General features: G+C 48.7%; 1 protein-coding gene across 2 annotated transcripts in view; it reads left to right on the plus strand.

Moving 5' to 3' along the window:
* The first annotated feature begins 6,413 nt into the window (after positions 1–6,413).
* The window catches only part of SLC25A33 (solute carrier family 25 member 33), a 45,058-nt gene continuing 34,966 nt past the window's right edge, over positions 6,414–16,505 (plus strand). Inside the window, exon 1 of one of the 2 annotated variants that reach the window (XM_025365567.1) lies at positions 6,414–6,687. In XM_025365567.1, coding sequence (XP_025221352.1) covers positions 6,632–6,687 — 56 coding nt within the window. In that variant the 5' untranslated portion in view covers positions 6,414–6,631. The remainder of the gene's footprint in view (positions 6,688–16,505) is intronic. The other variant, XM_025365561.1, reaches the window with a different exon arrangement.

Genomic DNA, 16,505 nt, shown 5'->3' on the forward strand with positions numbered 1-16,505 from the left:
CCAGACTGGTCTTGAAATCCCAGGCTCAAGCAATCTTCAGCCTCTCAAAGTGTTAGAATTACAGGTGTAAGCCACCACGCCCAGCCTCAGGCTTAAACCATCCTTCTGCCTCAGCCTCTCAAGTAGCCAGGACCACAGGTGTGTGCCATCACATCTGGCTGTAAAAATAATTTTACGCTTGATCTTAGGCAAAAGGATGAGAAGGGATGTAAAAATACTTTTTTTAAAAAAATTTAATATTAAAATAGAGATGGGGGCCAGGTGTGGGTCCTCACGTCTGTAATCTCAACACTTTGGGAGGCTGAGGCAGGCAGATCACTAGAGGTCAGGTGTTCAAGACCAGCCTGGCCAACATGGTGAAACCCTGACTCTACTAAAAATACAAAAAAATTAGCCGGGCATGGTGGCACATGCCTGTAATCCAGTTACTCAGGAGGCTGAGGTAGGAGAATCGCTTCAACCCGGGAGGCAGAGGTTGCAGTGAGCCGAGATGATGCCACTGCACTCCAGCCTGGGTGACAGAGTGAGACTTCGTCTAAAAAAATAAATAAAAATTAAAAAAATAAAATAGAGACGGGGTCTTGCTATGTTGCCCAGGTTAGTGTTAAACTCCTGAGCTGAAATGATCCTCCCACCATGGCCTCCCAAAGTGATGAGATGACAGAGGTGAGCCACCGCACCCAGCCTGTAAAAATAATTTTTTTTTTTGACACGGAGTTTCACTCTTGTCACCCAGGCTGGAGTGCAATGGCGCATTCTCAGCTCATCGCAACCCCCACCTCTCAGGTTCAAGTGATTCTCCTGCCTCAGTCTCCCAAATAGCTGGGATTATAGCTGTCCACCACCACGCCGAAGTTAATTTTTGTATTTTTAGTAGATCCCTGTGGGCCAGGCTGGTCTCGAACTCCTGACCTCAGGTGATCTGCCTGCCTCGGCCTCTCCAAGTGCTGGGATTACAGGCCTGAGCCACTGCGCCTGGCCTAAAAATAATTTTTTAAAATTTTATATTAAAATTGTTTGCGGCTGGGCACAGTGGCTCAAGCCTGTAATCCCAGCACTTTGGGAGGCCGAGACGGGCAGATTACGAGGTCAGGAGATCGAGACCATCCTGGCTAACACGGTGAAACCCCGTCTCTACTAAAAAATACAAAAAAACCTAGCCGGGCGAGGTGGCAGGTGCCTGTAGTCCCAGCTACTCGGGAGGCTGAGGCAGGAGAATGGCGTAAACTTGGGAGGCGGAGCTTACAGTGAGCTGGGATCGCGCCACTGCACTCCAGCCTGGGCGACAGAGCAAGACTCCGACTCAAAAAAAAAAATTGTTTGCAGCTAGCAAAAACTTTTTTTTTGTATATTGACCTTATTTCCTGTGATCTTGCTAAATTCACTAATTAGTTCTAGTAGTTGTTATATAGATTACTTAGAATTCTCTAGTAAACAGTTACATCATCTGTGACTGAAGACAGTTTCACTTCTTTCTGATCTTTACACATTTTTTTTTCTTTTTCTTGCCTTACTGCACCAACTAGGGCCTCTAGTACAACATTGAGTAAGTAGTAACAGCAAATATCTTTGCTTATTGCCAATCTTAGGGGCAGTTGGTCAGTTATTTAATGTTGTGTGTGATGTTAGCTGTAGGTTTGGGGTAGACACTTTGTATCAGATAGCAGAATTCCCTCCTGTTCCTAGTTTGCTGAGAGCTTTTTTTCATGAATAGGTGTTCAGTTTTGTCAAATGCTTTTTTTGCATCAATTTACATGGTCATCAGGTTTTTTTCCATTATTCTCTTTCTCTTTCACTGTTTTTTTTTGTTTGTTAGTTTGTTTGTTTGTTTGTTTTGCTGTTGACACAGCCCCAGGAGGTCCTGGGAACATGTGTCCCTGTTATTCTCTTAATATGCTGAATTACATGGATTGATTTTTGAATGTTAAACCAACCTCTAATTCCTGAGCATCTCTCATTTCGTCCTGATGTATTATCCTTTTTCTATATTGCTGGATTTGATTGCCAATGTTTCACTAAAGGTTTTTATCTATTGGAATTTCTGTTGTATACCCAGTACATGGCCATGGCCAATGCCTGAGTTGGTGTCAGAGAGCTCTAGAAGTCTGGCTGGCAGACGAAGGGGGCCATCCTAGTCAGGGAAAACAGCAAGTTCAAGCCAGGCACAGTGGCTCATGCCTGTAATTCCCAGCACTTTGGGAGGCCAAGGCGGGCGGATCACCTGAAGTCAGGAGTTCGAGCCCAGCCTGGCCAACATGGTGAAACCCCGTCTCTACTAAAAATACAAAAATTAACCGGGCATGGTGGCAGGCGCTTGTAATCCCAGCTACTTGGGAGGCTGAGGCAGGAGAATCGCTTGAACCTGAGAGGCAGGAGTTGCAGTGAGCCAAGAACGCACCATTGCACTCCAGCCTGGGTGACAAGAGTGAAACTCCATGTCAAAAAAAAAAAAATTAGCCAAGCATGGTGACACACTTCTGTAATCCCAGCTACTCAGGAGGCTGAGGCAGGAGAATCGCTTGAATCTGGGAGGTGGAGGTTGCAGTGAGCCAAGATGGTGCCACTGCACTTCACCCTGGGTGACAGAGTGAGGCCTCCTCTTAAAACAATAGGCCAGGTGCCGTGGCTCACGCCTGTAACCCTAGCACTTTGGGAGGCTGAGGTGGGCAGATCATGAGGTCAGGAGTTTGAGGCCAGCCTGACCAACATGGTGAAACCCTGTCTGTACTAAAAATGCAAAAATTAGCCCAGTGTGGTGGCGTGTGCCTGTAATCCCAGCTACTCAGAAGGCTGAGGCAGGAGAATTGCTTGAACCCAGGAGGAAGAGGTTGCAGTGAGCCGAGATTGCACCACTGAACTCCAGCCTGGGAGACAGAGCAAGACTCCATCTCAAAACAACAACAATAACAACAGGCTGGGCATGGTGGCTCACGCCCAGCACTTTGGGAGGCCAAGGCGGGCGGACCACCTGAGGTCGGGGGTTCGAGACCAGCCTGACAACATGGAGAAACTCCATCTCTACTAAAAATACAAAATTAATCAGGCATGGTGGCACATGCCTGTAATTCCAGTTAGTTGGGTGGCTGAGGCAGGAGAATCACTTGAACCCGGGAGATGGAGGCTGCGGTGAGCTGAGATCGCGCCATTGCACTCCAGCCTGGGCAACAAGCGTGACACTCGGTCTCAAAAAAACAAAACAACAACAACAACAAAACAGCAGATTCAAAGGCTGGTGCATGAAAGATCATTGCATCAGCTGCTAAATAGCTGTGTGACCTTGGGCAAATCTATCCTGCTTATCCATAAAAAGGCAAGGAAAGCAAATGGGCTACCAAGCATTGTAAGTATTCAATGGGACCTTGGGAAAGGTCTTGAAAAAACAAAACATGAAACGCCTTAGGAAAATTCTAATAGGAAGGCAGCCTTGCTATTGACAAGGAGGTGGGGAGGCCTGTCTGTCTGTGTAGCAGAGCACTGTACTGACAATACTTGGGAAAAGAAGGCAGGAGACCAGGTGCTACCTTGGAGTTAAGAGCCTGGGTCCCAGCCTCAAACATCTCTGTGAGCAAGGAGCCATGATGAAGGGCTGTGCTCTAAGGATAGCACTTCCTAGAGCTTCAAATCCTGCCCAGAGGCCCGGTGCGGTGGCTCACGCCTGTAAGCCCATCACTTTGGGAAGCCTAGGCAGGCAGATCACTTGAGGTCAGCAGTTTGAGACCAGCCCAGCCAACATGATGAAACCCCATCACTACTAAAAATAAAAAAAAATTAGCCAGGTAGAGGGGCAGGCGCCTGTAATACCAGCTACCCAGGAGGCTGAGACAGGAGAATTGCTTGAGCCCAGGAGGCGGAGGTTGCAGTAAGCTGAGATCATGCTGCTGCACTCCAGCCTGGGTGACAAAGCAAGACCATTTAAACAACAAAATATAGATAGATAGATAGATAGATAGATAGATAGGTAGATAGATAGATAGAGCAGGCAGGATGGCTGGGCGCAGTGGCTCACACCTGTAATCCCAGCACTTTGGCAGGCCGAGGTGGGCGTATCACCTGAGGTCAGGAGTTCAAGACCTGCCTGACCAACATGGTGAAACCCCACTCTACCAAACATACAAAATTAGCCAGGTGTGGTGGCACATGCCTGTAATCCAAGCTACTTGGGAGGCTGAGGAAAGAGAATTGTTTGAACCCAGGAGGTGGAGGCTACAATGAGCTGAGATCGTGCCATTGCACTCCAGCCTGGGCAACATGAGTGAAACTCCATCTCGAAAAAACTAACCAACAAAGAAACAAAACAGGCCAGGCGCGGTGGCTCACGCCTGTAATGCCAGCACTTTGGGAGGCCGAGGCAGGCGGATCACAAGGTCAGGAGTTTGAGACCAGCCTGGCCAACATGGTGAAACCCTGTCTCTGCTAAAAATGCAAAAATTAGCCGGGTGGCATGTGCCTGTAATCCCAGCTACTCAGGAGGTTAAGGCAGGAGAATCGCTTGAATCCAGGAGGCAGAGGTTGCAGTGAGCCGAGATCACACCACTGCATTCCAGCCCGGATGACAGAGAAAGACTCCATCTCAAAATAAATAAATAACTAAATAACTAACTAACTAAATAAAAATTTAAAAAATAAAAATAAAAAATTATTTATTTTTACTTTTTTTTTTTTCTTTTATAGAGACAGGGTTTTGCCCCGTTACCTGGGCTGGTCTTGAGCTACTGGACTCAAGTGATCCGCTCTTCTCAGCCTCCCAAAGTGCTGGGATGACAGGCATGAACTGCTGTGCCGGGTTTTCTTTACTTCTTTTTGTCAGATACTTCATGTCCTGGTATGGTTTCCCCTTCTCCTAGGCCTGGGAGCAATTGGTTTAATGGTAATCACTGTATTTGCATTTTGGAGGACTGCGCCTAAGAGCTGTTTTTATTTAAAGAGTCCCAGCAATCAAATACAGATTGGATTGCTAGCTCGCCTGTTTCCACACAATTCCCTCCTACTTAAACTCTCTCTGTTTACACACAGGACTTCTAACTGCCAGTTCTGGTCAAGGTACAGCTTTCTGGAGCTCTGAGAGACGGAAGAGAAAGGGTTGGTACGCTCTACAGGTGAATGGTGGGCTGTTGAGAGAGAAACAGAGAGACATAGTCCAAGGTAACAGGAAAGCTTCTGGCACTGGTGCCTGTACAGTCGGTGGTGTCACTGCCAGGACAGGAAATAGGAGAGGCAGAGCAGGTTTGGGGGAGGGGAAGAATGATAAGTTCAGTTTGGGAGCTTTATTCATTAGCTCCTTGGGCATTACTAGGTGGCAGGTACCATGTCAGGAACAACCGTGAACAAAAGAAAGAAGGTCCCTGCTCTCCTGAAGCTTACATTCCTGTATGGGAAGGACAACTTAAATAAATCAACAAACTGCAGAAGCCTGGTTCTATAGTCATGTGACAGACTGCTCTGCAAAGGCGGCCAGGGAAGACTCCATCTGGGGGAGACCTGGAGATTAGACGATGTCAGGCTGAGTATGACAATGACCCAGGGACATAGCCTGAGAGAAGCTGTTTGGATATCTAGGTCTGGGCTGGAGATGATCAGAAAAGAAGCAAAAACCCTACTGCAAAATATGCGCAGCATATAATACTACTTATAAGGAGATGAAAAATACACATAATGATAATGATTATTAATTATTTGAGACAGAATCTCGCTCTGTCGTCCAGGCTGGAGTTCAGTGGCACGATCTGGGCTCACCGCAGCCTCCGCCTCCCGGGCTCAAACGATTATCCAGCCTCAGCTACCCAAGTAGCTGAGATGACAGGGGTGCGCCGCCTCGCCTTCTCCAGCTAACTTTTGTATTTTTAGTAGAGACACGGTTTCGCTATCTTGGCCAGCTTGGTCTGTAACTCCTGGCCTCAGGCGATCCGCCCGCCCGCCTTGGCCTCCCAAAGTGTTGGGATTGCAGGCGTGAGCCACAGAGCAGGGCCTCACTGATTATTTGAGGCTGTTTAGGTTACGGTTTTTTAGATTCTGGGTTTTTTTTCCTTAAACGGGGTGGTGAGTACAGAGGTGTGAGATGTAACACGTAATTTGTACACCTTTTGCACACGTAAATATCACAAAGTAAACTTTTAAAATAAGGCAAGGCCTAGGGCCTCGCGAGGCTTCTCTGAGGAGCGAGGACCAGGCAGTCACAGCTAGTTTCCACTGCCTCCACGCTCCGGCCTAGGCCAGCCCCTCTCCCCAGTCATCCGCTCGGGGCTGGCTCCGCCCCAGAGCTGCGCAAACTCCCCGCCCACATATGCTTCCTAACCAATGGGCGCTCGAGATTTGGGCCCACACCCCCGTCACGCCCCGCCCCAGACTCGCGCGCCGCGTGTCGTCACGGCCCGGCCCCCGCCACGTGACGGCCGCGCGCCGGGCTCTCTCTCCCCGCCAGGCTCGCGCCTCAGAGGCCGGTGAGGCGCCGGCGGCCACGCCGCGGAGGGCGCGGGCCGAGCAGAGCCGGGCGTTGGGGCCCGCGCGCGCATGGAGGCGTTGCCGGCAGGCCCCTGAGGGCAGCGGGGAGACACGACCCGCGACCTCGCGCATCCCTCGAGCCGCCACGCGCTCTCGCCACCGGGCGGCGACGGGCCGCGGAGCCGGCGCGGCCATGGCGACGGGCGGCCAGCAGAAGGAGAACACGCTGCTTCACCTCTTCGCCGGCGGGTGAGTTTCCGGGCCCAGCCGCGCGCCCCGCCGCCTACGGTCCCCTCGGCCTTCGCCCCGGGCGCGGTCCCAGCCTCCCGCGGCGGTTACCGGCCCTCCCCGGGCTACGGCGCCGGCGCCCGGGAGGAGGAAGTCCCGGCGTCGGGGGCTGGTGGGCAGGGCCAAGGGAGGGGGTCGGGCCTTCCTCACCCCCTATCCGGACCGCAGCCCCCAGGGCGGCTGTGCCCCGCCGCCCGTCGTCCCCGCGGCGTCCCCAGCTTTTTCCCATTCTGAACAGTCAGTGGTCGGTGAGTGTTGCTCGGCGGCGGTCCTGCCTGGACGCTGTGGCGCGGTCCCCCTCCCCCGCCCCCTTCTCCCGGGGCCTTCCCCGAAGCGCAGTGCCTCAGAGCCCGGGGCAGGATCGCTGATGCTCGGGTGTGCCCGAGGTTCCTCAGGGCAGTGCGGGAGGTCATCCGGACGGGCAAAACGGTCTGCGGACGTTGGACGCCAGCAAGGCCTGGATGGTGCTGGGGAACGGTGATGCTGGCGGCCACACGCGGGATGGCTAAGCCTGGGACCCGGACTAATATGAGGTCTGGAAGGTGTGTTGAGACACTTCTCGCCGGCTGGTGGACGCTTCCAACGCCGGAGACCGCAGAATTGTAAGGTGTTCCTTGTTTTGAAAGCTGCATTAGGTCTATGATCAGGCACCTTTTTTCCAGCGGAGACAATGCATTTTTAGGAGGTTGAGTTCTGCGGTTAGGAAGGGAGATGATTTTTACCTCCCTGCCCCCACCACCTCTCCCCTTCCTCCTCCTCCCCCCTGCGAGAAGGTAAAATGTTTTTGAGTATTAGTAATTTTCTTTTTTCCTTTATCACAGCCGGTGGCTTGGGGTCCTTTCGGAGTCTTCCAGATGTTTGGGGTCTTAATTTGAGGACCTCATGGGCCTGGCACAGCAATTTTTGAGTGTAGGATATTTTGCATAAAATAGTTTAACCTGGATGATCATCTTGGCTTGAGTAGTTTAGTTGCAGCCTGGATTCCTACCTGGATATGTTCCTTACAACAATGGTTGAGAAACTTACCTTCGAAGATGATTGATGAAAGCGTCCCTGACCTTTTTTGTGCTTGTATTGTGGGCAGTCACCAGGTTACTTTAACCAAAAACTTTGGTGGGTCTTCATAGATAGGAAGAGTTTATCATTCATCTCTTCCCTGTCATTCCCTTGCAACCCTTCCCTCCATGTCTCCATTGAGACTCCTTTGTGTTTTTTGTTGTTGTTGTTGTTGTTGTTTTGAGATGGAGTTTCGCTCTTGTTGCCCAGACTGGAGCGCAATGGTGTGGTCTTGGCTCATCGCAACCTCCGCCTCCCAGGTTCTAGCAATTCTCCTGCCTCAGCCTCCCGAGTAGCTGGGATTATAGGCATGCACCACCACGCCCGGCTAATTTTGTATTTTTAGTAGAGACGGGGTTTCTTCATGTTGAGGCTGGTCTCGAACTCCTGAGCTCAGGTGATCCGCCTGCCTCGGCCTCCCAAAGTGCTGGGATTATAGGCGAGAGCCACCGCGCACGGCCCTTTGTTTTGTTTGGTTTGAAAGGGAGTCTTCTTTTGTCGCACACGCTGGAGTGCAGTGGTGCGATCTCTGGGCTCGCTGCAACCTCCGCCTCCTGGGTTCAAGGGATTCTCCAGCCTCAGCGTCCCGAGTAGCTGGGATTACAGGCCCCCGCCAACACGTGCGACTAATTTTTTTTTTTTTTTTTTTTTTTTTTTTTTTGAGACAGAGTCTCACTCCATCTCCCAGGCTGGAATGCAGTGGCGCCATCTCGGCTCACTGCAAGCTCCGCCTCCCGGGTTCACACCATTCTCCTGCCTCAGTCCTCCAGAGTAGCTGGGACTACAGGCGCCCGTTAACCTTTTGTATTTTTAGTAGAGACGGGGTTTCACCGTGTTAGCCAGGATGGTCTCTATCTCCTGACCTCGTGATCCGCCCGCCTCGGTCTCCCAAAGTGCTAGGATTACAGGCGTGAGCCACCACGCCAGACTGAGACTTCCTTTCAGAGTAACACAAGGGGGAAGCTTTCTTAAATTAAGCCACTCTATATAAATTTGTCTTTCTTGGGAATTTTAAACAAGTTGGCCATTTTTTTTTTTTTTTTTTGTTTCCCACGTTTTTTTAAGCTAAAGAGGAAGATTTCAACAAAAAAAAAAAAAAAAAAAAAAGAATTTCTGCTCAGTGATTTTGACTTACTGTTTTTAATGAGGTGGTTTTTGTTTTGTTGTGTGTGGTTTTTTTTTTGTTTTTTTTTTTTTTTTTTGAGACAGAGTCTCTGTCACTCAGGCTGGAGTGCAGTGGCGCAATCTCGGCTCACTGCAAGCTCCGCCTCCCGGGTTCATGTCATTCTCCTGCCTCAGCCTCCCGAGTAGCTGGGACTACAGGCGCCCGTCACCACGCCTGGCTAATTTTTTGTATTTTTAGTAGAGACGGGGTTTCATAGTGTTAGCCAGGATGGTCTCGATCTTCTGACCTCGTGATCCGCCTGCCTTGGCCTCCCAAAGTGCTGGGATTACAGCCGTGAGCCACCGCGCCCGGCCAGTGAGGTGGTCTTTTAAATTTTTTCTTTGTATTCCAGGCCAGGAGAGTTGATTGTGGAGAAACCTCTGTTGAGGCGCACTGTGAAATGGATGACCCTGTCTTGTTGAATCTCCCTCTGTACCCTTCACTGTGCCCTCTGGCTGCCAGATTCTCCTGCTAGGGCAGCCTTTTACCTTGTGATGGAGTAAATCTGCAGTGGCCAGCAGAGTTCTCCTACTTGATTACGATGTAGGTAGTTTATTAGGATATCGCCTGAAGCCATTGTATTTAACAAGTTTCCCTTCCTGTATTGGCAGCAGTTTGAGATTCAAGAAAGAAAGGACAGCTTCCAAAAGGATGTTTTCAGAGTAACTAATTGGATTTTGATCCACTCTCACTAGCCTAAAATATTTTACTTCACTTTCTGTTAGGGAAGAACATGAAAGGAGCTGAGTGTAAAATGGCTGTATTGTATGGTTAAAATGAATCCACCCAGAGGTCCCACCTACTTCGGTGGAATATGTGCTGCTTTGCTCCAAGTAACTAGTTGCCACGCCACTGTTGTTAAGCTGGCGTGTTTCCAAAAAACGAGGTGCACTTCCTTTGAAAAGTCAGAGCCCCTACTTTAAAAATCTGTCACATTTCTCTTGTTTATTGAATAGCCATTGGAAACTATAACAGCAAATAAGTTTAATACTGTTGCAAATTAATGATACTGAACAAGCGTTTCTTTCTTTTTTTTTTGTTTTGTTTTGTTTTGAGAAGGAGCCTCACTCTGTCGCCCAGGCTGGAGCGCAGTGGTGCAATCTCTGCTCACTGCAACCTCCGCCTCCTGGTTTGAAGCGATTCGATTTGCGTGCCTTAGCCTCCCAGGTAGCTGGGGTGTGTGCCACTACGCCCAGCTAATTTTTGTATTTTTAGTGGAGATGGGGTTTTGCCATGTTGGCTAGGCTGGTCTCGATCTCCTGACCTCAGGTGATCCACCCACCTTGGCCTCCCAAAGTGCTGGGATTATACAGGTGTGAGCCACCACGCCCTGCCTGAAAAAGTGTTTTATTTTATTTTTATTTATTTATTTTTGATACAGAGTTTCACTCTTGTTGCCCAGGCTGGAGTGCAGTGGTGTGATCTCAGATCACTGCAACCTCTGCCTCCCAGGTTCAAGCAATTCTCCTGCCTCAGCCTCCTGAATAGCTGGGATTACAGGTGTGCGCCACCACGCCTGGCTAATTTTTTAATTTTTTTTAGTAGAGACGGAGTTTCACCATGTTACCCAGGCTGGTCTCCTACTCCTGACCTCAGATTATCTGCCTACCTGGGCCTTACTTCCCTAAGTGCTGGGATTACAGGCATGAGCCACCACACCTGGTCGATTAAGTAATTTCTTTCTAATCTCCTATCATTGCTAATTTTTTTGCCATTATAAATACCTAGACATCCTTATGTCTACATGTGTGCTTTATTTCCTTTAAATAAACCAGTACAAGTACAATTGCTGAGTCAAAGGTTTTTAAGGTTTTTGGTACCTACACAGCACATTCATAAACTGTCTTTCAGGGTGAGTGAGTTCTGCATGAGCTTACCTTATTTATTTGATGTTTACTGCCTTTAGGGTTTCTGCTGTCTTCTGCTTTCTTCCATCTTACCCTCACATCTGGGTGATATTGTTTAAAAAAAAAATTAAAAAAGAAAGAAAGAAAGTACTCAAGCACATTTTATTGTACAAAACCTGTCTTTTTTTTTTTTTTTTTTTTTTTTAGATGGATTCTCTGTCACCCAGGCTGGAGTGCAGTGGCACATTCTTGGCTCACTGCAGCCTCCACCTTCCGGGTTCAAGCAATTATCCTGCCTCAGCCTCCCTAGTAGCTGGGATTAAAGGCACATGCCACTATGCCTGGCTAGTTTTTGTATTTTTAGTAGAGACGGGTTTTACCATGTTGGCCAGGCTGGTCTCAAACTCCTGTCCTCAGGTGATCCGCCCACCTTAGCCTCCCAAAGTGTTGGGATTACAGGTGCGAGCCACTGGACCCAGGCCTGTCATTCCTTTTCTATTGTTTAAACCACCTCGTCAAGAAGAACACAGAAGTGCTCTGAGGTGGCCCTTCTGTGTGTAGGCTTGATTTGCTGAAGACGAAAATCGTATAAATTTCCCCATCAAATAGCATGGGGGTTCTGGTTCTGTTAGTGTTAGTGATGTCCTTCATATGCTGGGCAGGCACTTCACATAGCACAGTGCCCATTTAGATCTACCCAGTACCTGAAATAGCTGGGCTAAGCTGTCCTTAGATTTAGAGGTTGATCCTGGATTAGTTGCTTTGGGTCTTATTTTTATGGCATGCTTTTTTGTTTCGTCATCCTAGCCTTTAAAATGTATTTTGATGGGAATATGGTATCTCTTTAAGATCTTAAACTAGGACAGGCGCGGTGGCTCACGCCTGTAATCCCAGCACTGTTGGAGGCTGAGGCAGGTGGATCACCTGAGGTCAGGAGTTCAAGACCAGCCTGGCCAACATGGCAAAACCCCATCTGTACTGAAAATACAAAAATTAGCTGGGCTTGGTGGCACGCGCCTGTAATCCCAGCTACTTCGGAGGCTGAGGTAGGAGAATCGCTTGAACCTGGAAGGCGGAGGTTGCAGTGAGCCGAGATCGCTCCACTGCACTCCAGCCTGGGGGACAGAGAGAGAGAGACTCCATCTCAGAAGAAAAAAAAAAAAACAAAACAAAAAAATTAAACTATAATAAAATGCAGATATTTTCAAAATTCAGTTTTCCCACCTAGTATGGGCAGCTGTTGCCAGGTGTACTCAGGTACTTTTCCCTACAAATTAAATCTTTATTGGGTGATGGTTACTTTTTTTTTCTTCTTCTTTTTTTTGAAGAAGCGTCTCTCTCTATGACCCAGGCTGGAGTGCAGTGCCATCTCGGTGCCATCACTGCAACCTCCACCTCCTGGGTTCAAGCAATTCTCGTGCCTCAGCCTCCCAAATAGCTGGAATTGCAGGCACGCACCACCACGCCCTGCTATTTTTTGTATTTTTAGTAGAGACTGGGTTTCACCATGTTGGCCAGTTTGGTCTCGAACTCCTGACCTCAGGTGACCTGCCCACCTCAGCCTCCCAAAGTGCTGGAATTACAGGCGTGAGCCACCGAGCCCAGCCAATGCCAGGTTTCAAGTAAAACTTTACAAAAATTTACAGTGTATACAGAAAAGCACCTCGTGTTTTTCAAATAGCACGATAGAGGTAGCAGGTGAAATGGCGGTTACCAAACCTCCAAAGATTAGGATTGCAGGATGTCTGGCAGTATCATTTGTTGGCAGAATGTGGATAAGCTGTGAGCCTGGCAAGCAGTTTACCATCAGCGGGGTAGTGATTATTATCAGAAAAAGCATACAGACCTTGGTTTTAGTGCCTGATATGCATGTATGCATAGGGAACAGAGGCTCTTGTTGAAGACAGTTGGTTTTTACAAATTTTCCTTGATAGTTTAAACTCAGAGTTAAAAAGCACAATTCTGTGTGCATAATTTAAAATTTTATGACTTCTGATCACATAAAGATACTTCTTAAAAATCCCAGTATATATTATAGTAGTAATGTTGTAGTTTTACTCTGCTGTCAACTGGAGGTGAGGTGCCTAAGCCACAAGGGGAAAAATTAAACTAGGGCGGCATGGGTGTAAAAGGATTAGAAGGTTAACTATATCTTCATGTAATAAATATAAGACTTCAATTTTGGAAAGGAATAATGAGAGAAGATAGAGGAATGGGGAGGGGAGTGGGGTTTTTTTTTGTTTTTTTTTTTTTGAGACGGAGTTTTGCTCTTGTTGCCCAGGCTGGAGTGCAGTGGTGTGATCTCGGCTCACAACAACCTCCGCCTTCCGGGTTCAAGCGATTCAAGGGGAGCCTATTTTTATCTTTTAAGAAAAGGAATACATAGACCAGGTGTGGTGGCTCATACCTGTGATCCCAGCACTTTATTTTATTTTATTTTATTTTATTTTTTTTGAGATGGAGTCTCACTCTGTTGCTCAGGCTGGAGTGCAGTGGTGAGATCTTGGCTCACTGCAACCTCCGCCCTCCGAGTTCAAGCGATTCTCCTGCCTCAGCCTCCTGAGTAGCTGGGATTATAGGCGCCTGCCACTGTGCCTGGCAATTTTTTTTTTTTTTTTGTATTTTTGGTAGAGATGGGGTTTCACCATCTTGACCAGGCTGGTCTTGAACTCCTGATCTCGTGATCCACCCCTCTCGGCCTCCCAAAGTGCTGGAATTACAGGCGTGAGCCACCTCGCCTGGCCAATTCTAACACTTTAAAAGGAGGCCGAGGCAGGTGGATCTCTTGAGGTCAGGAGTTCAAGACCAGCCTGGCAACATGGTGAAATCCCATCTCTACTAAAAATACAAAAAAATTTTAGCTGGGCATGGTGGCGCAGGCCTGTAACCCCAGCTACTTGGAAGGCTGAGGCAGGAGAATCGCTTGAACCTGGGAGGCGGAGGTTGCAGTGAGCCAAGATCACGTCACTGCACTCCAGCCTGGATGACAGAGTAAGACTCCATCTAAGAAAAAGAAAGGGAATACGTAGTTAAAAACGTAAAAGGTGCAGAAAAACTTCAATTCGTAGTTTCTTTTTAGAAAATTAGTCAAATAGACTTCCAAGAGTATCCCTTGTGACTACTTTTAGACATGTAGTTTAACCACTGTTACTAGCCTTCCTGCCACTGGATTCAAATCCTTCAGATGTTTGCTATGAATGGAATATCCCACAAATAAATTTCTTTTACTTTTTTTTGAGACGGAGTCTCGCTCTGTCACCCAGGCTGGAGTGCAGTGGCGCAATCTCAGCTCACTGCAAGGTCCACCTCCTGGGTTCATGCCATTCTCCTGCCTCAGCCTCCCGAGTAGCTAGGACTACAGGCGCACACCACCATGCCCGGCTAATTTTTTGTATTTTTAGTAGAGACAGGGTTTCACCGTGTTAGCCAGAATGGTCTCGATCTCCTAACCTCGTGATCCGCCTGCCTCGGCCTCCCAAAGTGCTGGGATTACAGGCATGAGCCACCGTGCCCGGCCCCACAGAGAATTTTCTCTGCACTTTGGCATCAGTGACTGACTAGAACACTGTTAACTTAGGAGCAAAATTAAATTAACGTCCAGGATGTTTACTCAGAACTGTTAAGACAAGCATAAGTCCCAACTGGCCTTTGGAAGATTATTTATATTAGTAAAACTCTTTTTTTTTTTTTTGAGACGGGGTCTGGCTCTGTCGCCCAGGCTGTAGTGCAGTGGCAGGATCTCAGCTCACTGCAAGCTCCGCCTCCCGGTTTTACGCTATTCTCCTGCCTCAGCCTCCCGAGTAGCTGGGACTACAGGCGCCCGCCACCTCGCCCGGCTAGTTTTTTGTATTTTTTGTAGAGACGGGGTTTCACCGTGTTAGCCAGGATGGTCTCGATCTCCTGACCTCATGATCCGCCCGTTTTGGCCTCCCAAAGTGCTGGGATTACAGGTTGAGCCACCGCGCCTGGCCAAAACTCTTTAACTGCTTTCTTGAAAAGTTTAGGTAGGCCGGGCGCGGTGGCTCAAGCCTATAATCCCAGCACTTTGGGAGGCCGAGACGGGCGGATCGCGAGGTCAAGAGATCGAGACCATCCTGGCTAACATGGTGAAACCCCGTCTCTACTAAAAAATACAAAAAAACTAGCCGGGCGAGGTGGCGGGCGCCTGTAGTCCCAGCTACTCGGGAGGCTGAGGCAGGAGAATGGCGTGAACCCGGGAGGCGGAGCTTGCAGTGAGCTGAGATCCGGCCACTGCACTCCAGCCCAGGCGACAGAGCGAGACTCCGTCTCAAAAAAAAAAAAGAAAAGTTTAGGTATACATTTTTTTTTTGACTAGGCTCGTTTAGGGGGCATTCAGTTGCAAGTAATAGAAGATTCAACTTCAAACTGGCTTGATTATGGGTACAAAAACCTGAACTCTAGAAGGAGCGCAGGCTTAAGGAGAGGGCTTAGCTGAGCAGTTCGTCAGTGTCACCAGGAGGGGCCCACCCATGCCCGCTTGGCCTCCAGTAACCTGCTTCATTGTAAGGCTGGCCCTGCTAGCCACAGAAGGGCTTCCAGTAGCAGCTCCTTGTATTTCTCCCACCATTGAGCAAGTCTTCAGGGTAATTCTGGACGCACTAAGACATGTACCCCTTGCTCTAAACCAGTCATTACTCCCAGGGAAATTATGCTGAGTACTCGGGCTGAAATCATATGCCCATCCCTAAACAGATTACAAGGCAAAGTGGATGTTATGACATGGACGGGCTTCAGTGAGTCAGGCCAAAACTAGACATGAGTTCAATCCTGTCCACACTGTGTGGCTTAAGAAATTGGGGATCTTGGCCAGGTGCAGTGGCTCATGCCTATAATCCCAGCACTTTGGGAGGCCAAGGTGGGCAGATCACCTGAGTCAGGAGTTTTGAGACCGACCTGGCCAACATGGTGAAACCCCGTCTCTATTAAAAATACAAAAATTGGGCCGGGTGCGGTAGCTCACGCCTGTAATACCAGCACTTTGGGAGGCCGAGGCCGGTGGATCACGAGGTCAGGAAATCGAGACCATCCTGGCTAACACAGTGAAACCCCGTCTGTACTAAAAATACAAAAACTTAGCCAGGCGTGGTGGCGGGCACCTGTAGTCCCAGCTACTTGGTTGGCTGAGGCAGGAGAGTGGCGGGAACCCGGGAGGTGGAGCTTGCAGTGAGCCGAGATTGCGCCACTGCACTCCAGTCTGGGCGACAGAGCGAGACTCTGTCTCAAAAAAAAAAAAAAAAATACAAAAATTAGCCAAGCATTGTGGTGCATATCTGTAATCCCAGCTACTCAGGAGGCTGAGGCAGGAGAATTGCTTGAACCCAGGAGGCAGAGGTTGCAGTGAGCTGAGATTGCGCCACCCTGGGCAACAAGAGCGAAACTCCATCTCAAAAAAAAAAAAGAAATGAGGGATCTTGCTAAGACAGAGGAAGAGGGGGATGGATGCTGGGGAGGCAACCAGCAGTGCCACCAATCCATTATATGGTCTTCAAATAGTACCCATTTTATTGGTCTAGAGCAGGGTTTCTCAACTTTGGTTGGATGATTGATTGTGAGAGATGGGCTGTCTTGCGTATTGTAGGATGTTTAGCAGCATCCCAGGCCTCTACCCACTAGATACGAATAACACCCTCTCTCCCATTTCAAAACCCAAAATGTCTTCAGACATTTTGTTACTGGGGTGGGGACAAAAT

This window comes from Theropithecus gelada, chromosome 1, assembly GCF_003255815.1.
Source record: "Theropithecus gelada isolate Dixy chromosome 1, Tgel_1.0, whole genome shotgun sequence".
In the NCBI taxonomy this organism is placed as follows: domain Eukaryota; kingdom Metazoa; phylum Chordata; class Mammalia; order Primates; family Cercopithecidae; genus Theropithecus; species Theropithecus gelada.